Source organism: Xiphias gladius, chromosome 22 (assembly GCF_016859285.1).
Source record: "Xiphias gladius isolate SHS-SW01 ecotype Sanya breed wild chromosome 22, ASM1685928v1, whole genome shotgun sequence".
In the NCBI taxonomy this organism is placed as follows: domain Eukaryota; kingdom Metazoa; phylum Chordata; class Actinopteri; order Istiophoriformes; family Xiphiidae; genus Xiphias; species Xiphias gladius.
Genome location: NC_053421.1, coordinates 20,252,859 through 20,265,662, shown reverse-complemented (window position 1 = coordinate 20,265,662; position 12,804 = coordinate 20,252,859). Strand labels below are relative to the sequence as shown.

The 12,804-nt window shown below is 41.2% G+C and overlaps 2 protein-coding genes across 2 annotated transcripts; both read right to left on the bottom strand.

Moving 5' to 3' along the window:
* Positions 1–2,198: 2,198 nt before the first annotated feature.
* LOC120784648 (C-X-C chemokine receptor type 3-like) lies at positions 2,199–6,499 on the bottom strand. Its single transcript, XM_040118618.1, has 3 exons — positions 5,924–6,499; positions 4,875–5,216; positions 2,199–4,513 (listed from the first exon to the last, which is right to left on the bottom strand). Exons 2-3 carry the CDS (start codon positions 5,205–5,207, stop codon positions 3,749–3,751), a joined length of 1,098 nt encoding a protein of 365 aa, XP_039974552.1. The 5' UTR covers positions 5,208–5,216; positions 5,924–6,499; the 3' UTR covers positions 2,199–3,748.
* A 1,182-nt stretch (positions 6,500–7,681) lies between these two features.
* cxcr3.2 (chemokine (C-X-C motif) receptor 3, tandem duplicate 2) lies at positions 7,682–12,115 on the bottom strand. The gene is made up of 3 exons (XM_040116670.1): positions 12,057–12,115; positions 11,176–11,249; positions 7,682–10,840 (listed from the first exon to the last, which is right to left on the bottom strand). Exons 2-3 carry the CDS (start codon positions 11,209–11,211, stop codon positions 9,734–9,736), a joined length of 1,143 nt encoding a protein of 380 aa, XP_039972604.1. The 5' UTR covers positions 11,212–11,249; positions 12,057–12,115; the 3' UTR covers positions 7,682–9,733.
* Positions 12,116–12,804: the final 689 nt, after the last annotated feature.

Sequence of the window (12,804 nt, the reverse complement as noted above, 5' to 3'; positions counted from 1 at the left end):
GCAAAGTGAGCGACGGGTTCATAAACTCTTCCACAGTTCTTTGGAGTACAGAGTTTGGATTCAAGCCCATTCAGACGCATCAAGCTTTGTGGATTTTGCGGTCAACACGATCTAGTTTTCAATCATTGCGGTCATTATCCCAATTGTTTTTCAACTGTTGTACTATAATGAAGCAGTGTGCCTTATTTATTTATTTATTTTTTTGGGCGGGGGGGGGGTATCTATTCCCTGTCTTGTGGACACCAAGGTCACCAAAACATCAATGTAATTAAGTAACCATGCGCGTTCACCATTCAATCCAATGGTGCCACCTGTCTCCAGCAGTGAACTCTGCAGAAAAAGAAGAAATCTGCATTAATTTGGTTTGAGCTTTTGACCTGTTTGGTCTGTTTTAACCACAGGGTGGTGCTGTGTAGCTTTAAACAAATCTATCTATTCATCTCTCTCTTCTTTTTCTGCAGAGTTTACTGCTGGAGAGGTGTGGCATGATTGGACTGAATGAGGAAGTGGGTGGAAGGGTATGATATATAGTGTGGTATTAAGTATGTATCTGATAATGGTGATATATTGACCTTATGAGTATACAATTTCCTAGGAGTTTCTTTGTGGTTATGATATTGTTAGGATATGGTGATTATACTGAATACACGTATGAAAAACAGTGAAAACAGCAAATCCGCGGTGGCAGTTTCAGTGGAAATCTTACTTCTTTTTGACAGGAAACTGAAACAAAGTGACAAAAAGCTGCACATCCTCAAACATGTAGTTAAAGCAGAAAAGTCACAAGAAAAAAAACAGCAAAGGGCACAGGGGAATGCTCTTTCTTGTGGCAAATGTCTCCAATTCAATCAATATGCATATGATTACTATTAAAAAAACCCCAATGTGCCACCACTGCTGTCCCTTACAACATGTCGTGTTAATGAGTTCCTGGCAATAACCAGTGTGTCTACTGGTTCCCCCTTTCCGTCATGAAGCTGAAGCTCTACTGGTTCAGTCACTGTGGCTGAGAGCAAAGTGAGCGACGGGTTCATAAACTCTTCCACAGTTCTTTGGAGTACAGAGTTTGGATTCAAGCCCATTCAGACGCATCAAGCTTTGTGGATTTTGCGGTCAACACGATCTAGTTTTCAATCATTGCGGTCATTATCCCAATTGTTTTTCAACTGTTGTACTATAATGAAGCAGTGTGCCTTATTTATTTATTTATTTTTTTGGGCGGGGGGGGGGGGGTATCTATTCCCTGTCTTGTGGACACCAAGGTCACCAAAACATCAATGTAATTAAGTAACCATGCGCGTTCACCATTCAATCCAATGGTGCCACCTGTCTCCAGCAGTGAACTCTGCAGAAAAAGAAGAAATCTGCATTAATTTGGTTTGAGCTTTTGACCTGTTTGGTCTGTTTTAACCACAGGGTGGTGCTGTGTAGCTTTAAACAAATATCTATTCATCTCTCTCTTCTTTTTCTGCAGAGTTTACTGCTGGAGAGGTGTGGCATGATTGGACTGAATGAGGAAGTGGGTGGAAGGGTATGATATATAGTGTGGTATTAAGTATGTATCTGAAATTGGTAATATATTGACCTTATGTGTATACAATTTCCTAGGAGTTTCTTTGTGGTTATGAGATAGTTAGGATATGGTGATTATACTGAATACACGTATGAAAAAATGGTGAAAACTGCAAATCCGCAGGTGGCAGTTTCATCGGAAATCTTACTTCTTTTTGACAGGAAACTGAAACAAAGTGACAAAAAGCTGCACATCCTCAAACATGTAGTTAAAGCAGTAAAGTCACAAGAAATAAATCAGCAAAGGGCACAGGGGAATGCTCTTTCTTGTGGCAAATGTCTCCAATTCAATCAATATGCATATGATTACTATAAAAAAAAACCCAATGTGCCACCACTGCTGTCCCTTACAACATGTGTTCATGAGTTCCTGGCAATAACCAGTGTGTCTACAGGTTCCCCCTTTCCGTCATGAAGCTGAAGCTCTACTGGTTCAGTCACTGTGGCTGAGAGCAAAGTGAGCGACGGGTTCATAAACTCTTCCACAGTTCTTTGGAGTACAGAGTTTGGATTCAAGCCCATTCAGACGCATCAAGCTTTGTGGATTTTGCTGTCAACATGCATCTAGTTTTCAATCATTGCGGTCATTATCCCGAATGTTTTTTCAACTGTTGTACTTTAATGAAGCAGTGTGCCTTGATTTTTTTTTTTTTTTTTTTGGGAGGGGGGTCAATTCCCTGTCTTGTGGACAACAAGGTTTATGTTGGTGCTGATGATCATTCAAGAAAAGTCTTTGTCTCTATCTTAGCTAACTGTCTAAAGCAGAAAAAAAAAACCCCACTTCAATCTGATGCAGTGCTCAAGACTAATTATAACAAGTAATGCAATAAATATGATGAGTTGCTGCTGTTACACTCAACCAGCATTTCTCAGACGTTCTTCATAAGGCTTCAGCTCTGGATGAACTTCAGTGCCACTGAAGTTACAGCAAAAGAGGAGGGAATATAGGACTGTGGGAAAGGAAACAGTTTCTTTTCAAGTGTGCAATTATTGTACATCGAGTATTTCTAAAAGAATAGCTAATTGTGAAAGTACACTTTATTTCAGGTCACATTTACACCTGCTAACATTATTATCTTGCACTGAGCCCAGAACTCAGGCTTGCCTGGGCAGGCTATAACCTGCGCAGCGGTGTGGTGGTAAGACCCCAGAGCTGGCACTCTGCACAACATGTGCTGTGATGTTTATATGAAGATTTTAACTTTCCTAACTCCCCTTCTTTCCCCTATTTACCGAACAACATTCTCTGTTTCCATTCAACTGCCCTTACACACAAAGCAGTCCACAGTTCCCTCCCCTCCAACAGACAAGTCTTCAGATGAGAGTAAACAGAGAGCTATGAAAAGGGGGCGTTTTGTTCTCGCTCTGTCACCTGACCGATGACCTCACCACCTGTTTCTGTCATCCTGTTTCCTACAGTCCAAACAAATCCATTTTGCAACAGTGAAGTCGAAAAGATAAAAGACCATGGGATTTGCAGAGGGAAATTCCCTCACTGCATCATGGCCACACACAGAAATCCACAGTCACTGTGCAATTGTGGAATCCACAGTCTTTACTGCTAAAAGTAAAGCAGAAGTGACATGTAACTTGTAAAATGAAAACTGAAATTGTAAAATTAAAAGTGAAACAGTCTATATGTTTTCAGAAATAAAGTTATAAACTGTGGCAGACCGTAAATGCAGGCACACATTAACACAGGCAAGGATAAGAGCTTATATTCCTTCGAATTTCAATGATTATGGCATTAGCTTTATGATGATTGTTTAACAACTGAAAACTGTTCACTGACACAACAGATTTTTCACAATGTATAAAAACGCTGTACTCTAAATAATAATGGTCATAATCACAATAATATTAATACACAAAAAATATATATAGCTACAATTGAATAATAAAAATCATGATTTAGGGTAACAAGCTAAAGTTGTGCAATAATGATCCAAATATACAAGAACAGCAGTACTTGTCACAATGACACGACTCTGAGACCTTCACATTAGTGAGTGCAAGTGCAACGTGAGAGAGTAATTTTTTGGTATTTCTCATCATTTCACAGAATACGTTCCTCGACCCCCTTGAACCCATGACATGAGTTCACACTCAATTCCTCCAGGGGTGGAACAATGTTCATTTCCCTTCTGAGTCACAGGAGGACATTTTTGTCTGGTCATCAGCACTGAGTTGGATGCACCTGATGCTCTACACTTGTGATCTGTTTTAGCTCTTCCCCCTCCTGACTCTGGTCAGGCAGGGCTTTCTCGCCCACACCCAACTCCCACAGCGAACCTGTAGATTCATCTGTAGCACATCTCAGAAAGCCCAGAGTTCGCTTCCTGAAGTTTCCACACAGGATGAGATAGACCGGAGGCCTGAGGCAGGCATGAAGGCAGCCCATAGCAGATGTGACCATCAGAGCTGTTTCCAGGGAACCTTCAGGATTTCCAGATGAACCTTTGTGAGGTTCCTTTGAGCTGTTCCTGTAGGTGTCCACGATGAGAGTGATGTTGTATGGCGTCCAGCAGAGAAAGAAGACCACGGCCAGGGGCAGGATGACCATGATGGCTCTCTGCTTCTGGAGCCTTTTAGATCTGCGCTGCAGCCGTAGCAGGATACAGGACCAGCAGAAGATCAGGGTGACTGCAGGCAGCAGGAAGCCCAATGTGTGGTGGAGCAGGCGTGACAACAGCTGCCAGAGGGCTCCTGACTGAGAATAGTTGTGAATACACAGTGTTTTCTCTTGTTTTGCATCTTCCCCAGCCATTAGAAAAATCCAGTCAGGGATGGTGAAGAGCAGGGAGAGGAGCCAGACCAAAAGGCAGCTGAAATGAGCTAACGCAGGTTTCAGGTGGATGTACGGCTGAGTAGTGTGGACGACGGACAGGCAGCAATCTAGACTGATGCAAACCAGCAGAAACATCCCACAGTAGAAGTTGATCTAGAAAAAAGGAATGGAAAACTTAAAACTGGTATCTAGTGCAACACAGAAACCCCCAGCCATCCTTATCACTAAGTTTTCCCTCCTCCCCTACTCTGATGTTAGCCTCTTGACTTTTCCCAGAAATGCTAAAATGCCTGGAGGAATGTGGATGTTACTAGGGGAGTACAGTTGCTCAATAACAGAGTCAAGACCAATGAACTCTGTCTGGCATGAGTTTTGAGTAAGCAGGAAATAATAGCCTACTGCCAAACACACACACACAGACACACCCAAAAACAACTTTCTCACAGCTTCACTGAAAAGATTTCCCTTCAACTTTGAGTCCATGCCTGTTCTCTACACCCCACTTGGTACTTACATTAAAAACAGCTCCACTGATCTTGCAGAGAAAACCTCCAAAGCGCCATCCATAATGCTGAGCTGCCAGTAAAGCCCAGAGGGGCAGCGTCACCAACAGAAGGATGTCCGCGACAGCGAGGTGAAGGATGAAGGTGTCAGATGCGCTCCAAGATCGCCTCTTCTGTGCCAGAACAGCCAGGAGCAGCACATTCCCCAGCAGACCTACAACTAACATCACGGAGTACAGGACCGGGATCAACACCGCCTCACTGCCTTCCTCATTATACATATAGTCCTCATTATAATCATAGGTGCTGTTCTGGTTAAGAAATCCGCCAAGTTCCACGTCCATTTTCTTCTACTGTGGAGGCAAGAAGGTTAAACAGAGAGATAAATCAAAAATACTGCAGTGCCTCAGAGGCCAGTTGTCAAAATATCAGCTTAGTCACTCCTCTCTCTCTCTCTCTCTCTCTCTGTGTCTGACTGTCTGTCCTTCTGTCTCTATATCATCAGCTGAAGGGAATTCTTTGAAATCTCCCTTTGGAAAGCCCAGCTGAAGCCTTACAAACATGCTGAGGCTCAAACATAGCTCACACGGTGTAGTGTCACTGGATGAAGCAAGTCTGGAGTGGGTGAAACGGAAAGCACAGTTCCCCTTGGTCATACACACACACACACACACACACACACACACACACACACACACACACACAATTAGGCTATTTCATGCACAGTGGCTGTGACGTATGGTCAGTTTTTTTTTCAGCTGCTGAAATAAGAGGTGCAGGGCTACGCCACGGAACCAGAAATGCTGTTAGGTGCCGAGATAAGGCACATTTCCAAAAAGCTTGCACAGATAAAAAAAAATCGCACAGCAGGGACCCGTTTCGAAACAGAAATGAAAAAAGAAACAGAAAGGGAAAGGCTTAATTTTTAATATTAGCACTGCAATAATGGCCGCAACTCAAATATGCACCATGTTAGTGTATATTAAAAAAGATCCCATATTTTATCATTCAAAAAAAAAACATATCATTTAGAGATTTGCAATTATATGATCTCGCTTACCATGAAGGGCTTCAGCTGCAGAGTCGGAGGACGACCTGTCCGTGCGCTGTGAACCGATGACACTAAAACCAAAAGCCGGAACGTATCACTTCACACCAGGTTCAGCGCACTTTGGACAGATAACTAGTGTCGCTAGTTTTTTTTTTTTTTCTTGGACGGCGTGAAGGAGGGGGGGGGGACGAGCTGCAGCAACTGTCGGGCGCCCGTCAACTCCGGCCGGATCTTTCTGCGTGTTCGCGACTAAACTGTCGGAATCACCCAAACTTAAATTCAAGGGTGAATCGGGTGTTTACGTGAGCTGAGGGGGGAGTGTGCAGAACCGAAACTGCGGGAGAAACAACCGGAGAAGAGACGAGAAGCTGCGCTCACCAGCTGCGTGTTTTTACAAAGCGGACGCACTACGCACGTTTCCTACTGTATCCACCGGCTGCATCGTTTTTCTTGACCTACACGTAGGGAAAGTGAGAACACGCACTTCTGTTGCTGCCCAACTGGACTGTTTTTATTTTGTCAGCCGTCACCCTGCCTTCCTGTTGCCGCCTCTGCCAAATTTCCTCAACTCACATACACAAAAGAAAAAACACGATTCAGCCTCGTGTTCTTTTTTTTTTTTTTCAAAATAAAACCCTTAATCAAATTCACTAGGCCGTTAGGGTGGAGAACAAGGACTTTATTTTGAAGGCCACATTACCCGACTTCCGCGTTCCCACTTTGCGTGACTTGACGCAGCTACGCACACAAGGGGAGCTGGGCACGAAGCAACAATGCGTCCCGCGAAGCGTTCCCTCCGCCAGATGGACCAGTCGTGCTTTGTGTTTCCAAAGTGAACAAGTAGCCACAACCTCAGGCATTTTCCAACCCGCAGGTTTTACCCGGTTATCAAGACAATCAAAGCGAATCGAGTGAAAATCCGCAAGATGGCCTTTTTTAAACAGTGTTTGGGCGAGAGATTTTAGGGGGGGGTTCTGGTTTTACTCAGTTATCAAGGTAATAGGTTCGAGTTAAAAAAAAAAAAATTTTTTTTTTGCTGTGAAATACATTTACTCAAGAGGGCTACTATTTTTAAGAACAATTCTGAGCTACCTGTATTTGAGTATTTCCATCTGAAGCTACTTTATACCTCTATTCTACCACACATCAGATGAAAAGACTGTACTTTTTACACCCTACATTTATCTGACAACTGCAGTTACAAGTTACTTTTGAGATTAAGATTTTACACAAGAAATATAATACGATTATAAATAATAAGCTTATAAAATACAATACATCAATAAAGATTATTGGTTCCCAATCTTTTTGACCTGACACCATATAAAAAAAGCGTATATTTTGGGCCACTTATCATGTTTCAAATGTCTATGAGTTGTTAGTTGTGCAGTTTCCACCAAAAGATCATGTCTGTCTAAAATTCTAAGATAGTTTCACTTAAATAACTATTTGAGACCCAAAGAGGTCAAATTATACAATATATTTAACCAAAAAAATTAGATTAGCGATTAGAGAAAATAAAATTTAACACAAATTTGTGTATCACTTTGTTTTTTTCTTCTTTCCTTTCCTGTTAATCATCTCATGACCCCTCAGATTCATCTTGTGGCCCTTTGAAGAGACCCAAACTCTAGGCTGGGAACTAAACCACTGTATAAAAAGTAAGTAAACTAGCTCTGTGGTGGAAATTCTGTAAACACTCTGGACACAGACACAAATAAAGCACAGACACTGACAGATTTGAATATTAATGTGATTATTATTGATCATTAATAGGTGACAGCAACTTACACAAGTCGGCAAAACACCCCTGTCTCTCCTAACAGAGAGCAAACCTAATATTTTTCTAGAGAACAAAGAGACTCATTCTGGTTGGTCAGTACATATCAACAGGTATCCAGTGGTCAATTTGCCAAACATACATTCACATGCATATGTATGGGAAATAAGAAAACAAGGGCCCTACAACTTAACCTCATTAATCAACACTAGTCCAGTACAGTACTACCATCTTTGGTCATGAAGAGACTGAAGCCTTGCTCTTCTGTTTACATTACATGTTACATAAGACACAGACATCTGTTTGAGTTGTAGTTGAATTCTTCTTCAAAAATGATGTTTAAATGATAAACCCACTTACTTTTCTCATTTTCTATCACAGCTCCACCTTGACCAGCTACAACAGTAAAATACTGCATGCTAATTATGTCAGATAAAATGATATGTCAGTAACAGGGGCAATTTTACAGCAGACTTTTATTTTGATACTTTAAGTACATTTTGCTGATTACACATCAGTACTTTTACTAAAGTAGGATTTTTAATGCAGGAGTTTTACTTGTAATGTATTATTTTTATATTATTGAATCACTACTTTTACTTTACTAAAGGATCTGAATACGTTTTCCAGCAATGATTCTGCTCTTCTAAATTCTGGCTCCATTCATTCGTCAGATAGATTTACTTGTTATTTGGCAGATTTATAAATTAAAAGTGCAAAACTTATAATCAGTTTATTTTAAAAAAAATATGTATTGGTACAGATTAAAAAACCCAAAAATATATATGTAAATAGTTAAAATGATCTCAACATCGATCAGCTGCAACATTTAAATGCTGCCAGAAGTAATAAAACACTGCACATAATGATATAACGATATTAAAGGGGTTATTCTGAATAATGTGTACTTGTAGTTTTGATGTTAAAGGTACATTTTTCTGACCATACTTATGTATCATTACTAATGGAGAATTTTTACATTGCAGTATCACTACTTTTACTTAAGTATAGTATCTGAATACCACTGGCTGTGGTCAATAATCTCAGATTGAGCTTCTCATGCTGCCTTTCTAATATAACATTTGTTGCTGCTCTATGAGCAAATAAGGGGAACTTTACTTTTCTGGATCTACAAGTCTAATAGTGTCGCAGTGGCTCAGAACCAGATGCACCATCCTCTCCAAGGCACGCCGTCCCATTATCTCACCCAGTTAATTATAGCTCCAAAGTTATATTAATTGCTATTTGCGTTAGCTACATGTTGTGCTAAATGAAAGCTGCCCATAGTAAACCTGCAGAGAGGTAACATGAGATGTTTATGCATTATAGACATGAAACTTTGGTTTTATTCCAAAATATTTATTATAAAAATCTGTGTACCTCACAAAGAGTCATGTTCATTTCCCCTTTTGCGGCACAGAGTAATATTTTGAAGCACACAGCTGAGGGAACAGCTGTAAAAGTTGAACAAATGGAACATAAAAAACATGAATTTCAATATACACAGATTTTTATCCTATACAACCATTTCCACTGTTTGATAAGCTGAAACTTGTTTTACTGCAAACTATCTGAGAGTGGAATCTGATGGGAAAAACCCACTGAGTGTAATGACGTGAGATTAGTTTGACTACTAAAGCCACAGGGTATATCTTAAGTGCTGAACAAGCGTTTCTATGAGTATGAAGAAATGTAGATTGCTGATGTTTCACAATTTTACTACAGTATTCTTGAAAAAAAAAAAAGAAACAACAATAAAACAACCTGTTGTACGCGGCACCACACCAACAACCAGATGGCAAAGCACCACTGGAAGAAATACATCACAGAAATCTAGATGCAGAAACAGGCAGAAAAAGCTTTCCCTCTGAGAACATATTGAACAGTCCTAATTAAACTTATCATATATTCTCTGTTCAGGCCTTCCTTTTTCTGAATTCACTCCAGTTTTCTTTCTCCTTTTCGCTCACACCAAACCCCCTCTCTCACACACAATCACACACACATCTGCTTCTTTCTTCATGTCTCTCTAACCAATGTCACGCCATGACGGAGAAGGAGGTGTTTTCACTTTCTGCAGAACTGAATGAGCCCGTGGTTCTTCTAAGCTTCCCATGTCTCCATCCCTCCATCCCAAGCCAGCCTCTCTGTCCCAGCAGCCCCTTACACATCCTTGCCAGCTCCCTCCTGAACTTCACCCCCACAAAGCCATACAGCAGAGGGTTCAGGGCGCAGTGCGACAACCCCACGCTTTCAGTGATCAGCGTCCCAAGGTCAACCACGCGGCCAAACTGGCAACCTCCGGTCACTGCGCCCAACCTGTGCAGACTATCTGCCAATTGGAAGCAGCTGTACGGTGCCCAGCAGACCACAAACACAGACACCAGGGAGATGATGAGGCGGAGAGACTTGCGCTTTTGGCGGCGAGTGGCATTGCATAGAGACCTGAAGATGCGGATGTAGCAGTAGAGCATGATCAACAGAGGCAGCCCAAAACCCAGAACCACACTGACCAGCTGCAGTCCCACCTGCCACTGTGTGGAGTTCTCAGTGAACCACACCTGACACAGGAGCGCCCTGTGCTGACCCACAGTGTTCACAGCCACTACCTGTTTGAAGGTAATGTCCACCCCACTCAGGCCCAGGCAGCCCATCCAGATGATGGCGCACGCAATTTGGGCATGGCAGGTGTTACGCTTCCAGCCAGAGCTGACCGCGTGAACGATGGCCAGGTACCGGTCAAAGCTGATGCAGGCCAGGAAAAGTATGCCACTGTAGCGGTTCAGGGAGAAGAGGGCACCGGAGATCTTGCAAACAGCCAAACCGAACACCCACTGGTGAGCCCACTGCACCGCAAACAGGGGCAGGGTGAAAGCCAGCAAGAGGTCAGAAATGGCCAGGTGAAGGAGGAAGGTGTCGGTCAGAGAGAAGGCACAGGTCCCACCACTCTGAGAGTTTCGGTAGCGTCGGATCACACATAGCACCAGCACGTTGCCCACAACAGCCAGGAGGAACACCAGGCTGTACACAGCAGGGGAGTACTTTTGTGCAAACCCGTAGATGTCCTCCTGTAAGCATGGGGCTGCATGACTCTTGCTTGTCTCAGGGGACAAGGTGTTATTGTCTTCATAGTTTTCTTCAAAGACCTGTGATGATGGAGAGAAGCTGTCAGATACTTGAAGAAAAAAACGTAGTTTACTGATGGTTTTCCACCCATTTCATCATTGCACAAACTTCTTAAGTTCTTAATTTACCTGAGCCTTATTAAGGTCAACTTTTGACACAAAGGTCAAAGTATCCCTATTTCCATATTAGAACTAATCAAAAGAGAAACACTATAAGATATTATCTAAGAATATCTGGTGGAGGAACATTTTCTCTACATGTTTACTTTCTCAAGTTACAGCTTACAGAGATGACTCAGATTACACTATGTCTCCTGATGACCCATGTTGCACATATTATAGAAATAGTCACTCACCCAGTAATCTTCGGTGGTTGGTGTGACTTGATCCATATTTGTTGTAAGCAAGGAGGCAGCAGAACATCCAAGACCTTCCAAGAGTTAAGAGAGCACAATCTACTCATAAACACATTAGCTAAACATCCTTTTTCTGTCTATCCTTCGGTCTACACATGTCTAAATGAGGGACGATCAGAAAGAAGAAGTTATGATTTCAGGAACCGAATCCCCACACATTTCAGACATTTGCAAACATGGCTATAGCAGGAATTGATGACTGTCTCAGGGAAATTATGACATATATTTTTAAAAGATGGCTGCAGCCAGCTCCTGCAGACAGACAGTGCATGACTAGTTTACACTATATGGAAAAATGTTTTTTTGGATTGTGCACCCACATGTAGATCCAGTTTGTTATTTTACCCTATAATGGTAAATGCTTACATAAAAGGAACAAAGACTGTGGGAATTTAACCCATAAGAAGCTGAAACTGTTTTTACAAAAAAATTCTCCATAAAGGAAGGAGAAGTGAAATTGCTTGGTTGGCAGAAATTTCACAGTCTCCACTATGTTCTTTATATTGAGCTGCTTTAGAGATATTAAGCATCATACCCATACTTTTGTAGTAACTTGTTAAGGACATTTGAGGAGTATTCTTTCTTTGACATTGATTTTATAAAGCTCAGAATGTCAAAATACTCTATAAAATTGTGTGAGACAAGATAGGATTACAAAATACGTTCTGGTTTTGATTTCAGGGATTCTTAATTGCAACACTTTTACAGAGCTTAAAAGAAGTGGAAACTAGAGCCTTGTAACCATTTTAATGCAGTAATTGTTTTCTCAGCGAAAACAAAAGAAACAAATTAATTTACTATGGTGGACAAAATTTACTCACCCTATTAGATCTGGTAAAGAAGGTAGGAAGGAGCTGATTCAAGAAGTAATCGTATAGATGACTCGATATTCATAAGAAGAACAAAACAGGAAATGTATGTAGTTACAAATAATATAGGGGACATAGCACTCCTAGTGGAAAACATCAACATCTGAAGGCTTACATAGTGTCAGGGATTCTTTGAAAAATCTGTAGGTATAGTGCAAGCGAATTGTTTTGTAATGCAGGAGTGAGCATTTTCCAGGCTCTATAAAGAAATCTCACGTACAGATTTATTTGTTGACTGGATGATTCTCAGAACAACATTATTATGCTGCTGTTGTATCCTAGTTTTAGTTTTATAAGACAGTTACCCCTGTGGAAACCATGGTATAACTGTATTTTATAAAAAGCGGCTATGTTTTTGTTTTATTTTAATGTATGTATTGTACCTTTTTTGTGGTATATGTTCTTCTAATGGATGCTGAGTCTGACAATAAAGATGAACTGAACTGAACTGCACATTATCATGCTCCTGAAAGCAAGTTGGGACAATTTAAAATAATCTTGTGATAAAGATTTTTTTCACTTCAAACGTTTGGAAGAGTTTAGGTGTTCCAGAGACTACATTAAACCACAGGCCGGCGACAAACAAGACTCAGCTAAGGAGCACTCAAATGCTGCTTGAGAGATAAAGTGCAGAGAGTCACAAAGCCCATTTTTGCAACTTCTACAAACTAGACCAACATTAATAAAAGCAACGTGTTAA

Bases quoted from the DNA above. Each gene is read 5' to 3' on its own strand.
- LOC120784648 (XM_040118618.1), bottom strand. From the start codon at position 5,207: ATGGACGTGGAACTTGGCGGATTTCTTAACCAGAACAGCACCTATGAT. The intron at 4,514-4,874 runs GTAAGTACCAAG...CCTTTTTTCTAG, and splicing joins TCAGTGGAGCTGTTTTTAAT to ATCAACTTCTACTGTGGGAT.
- cxcr3.2 (XM_040116670.1), bottom strand. From the start codon at position 11,211: ATGGATCAAGTCACACCAACCACCGAAGATTACTGG. The intron at 10,841-11,175 runs GTGAGTGACTAT...CCATCATCACAG, and splicing joins CAACCACCGAAGATTACTGG to GTCTTTGAAGAAAACTATGA.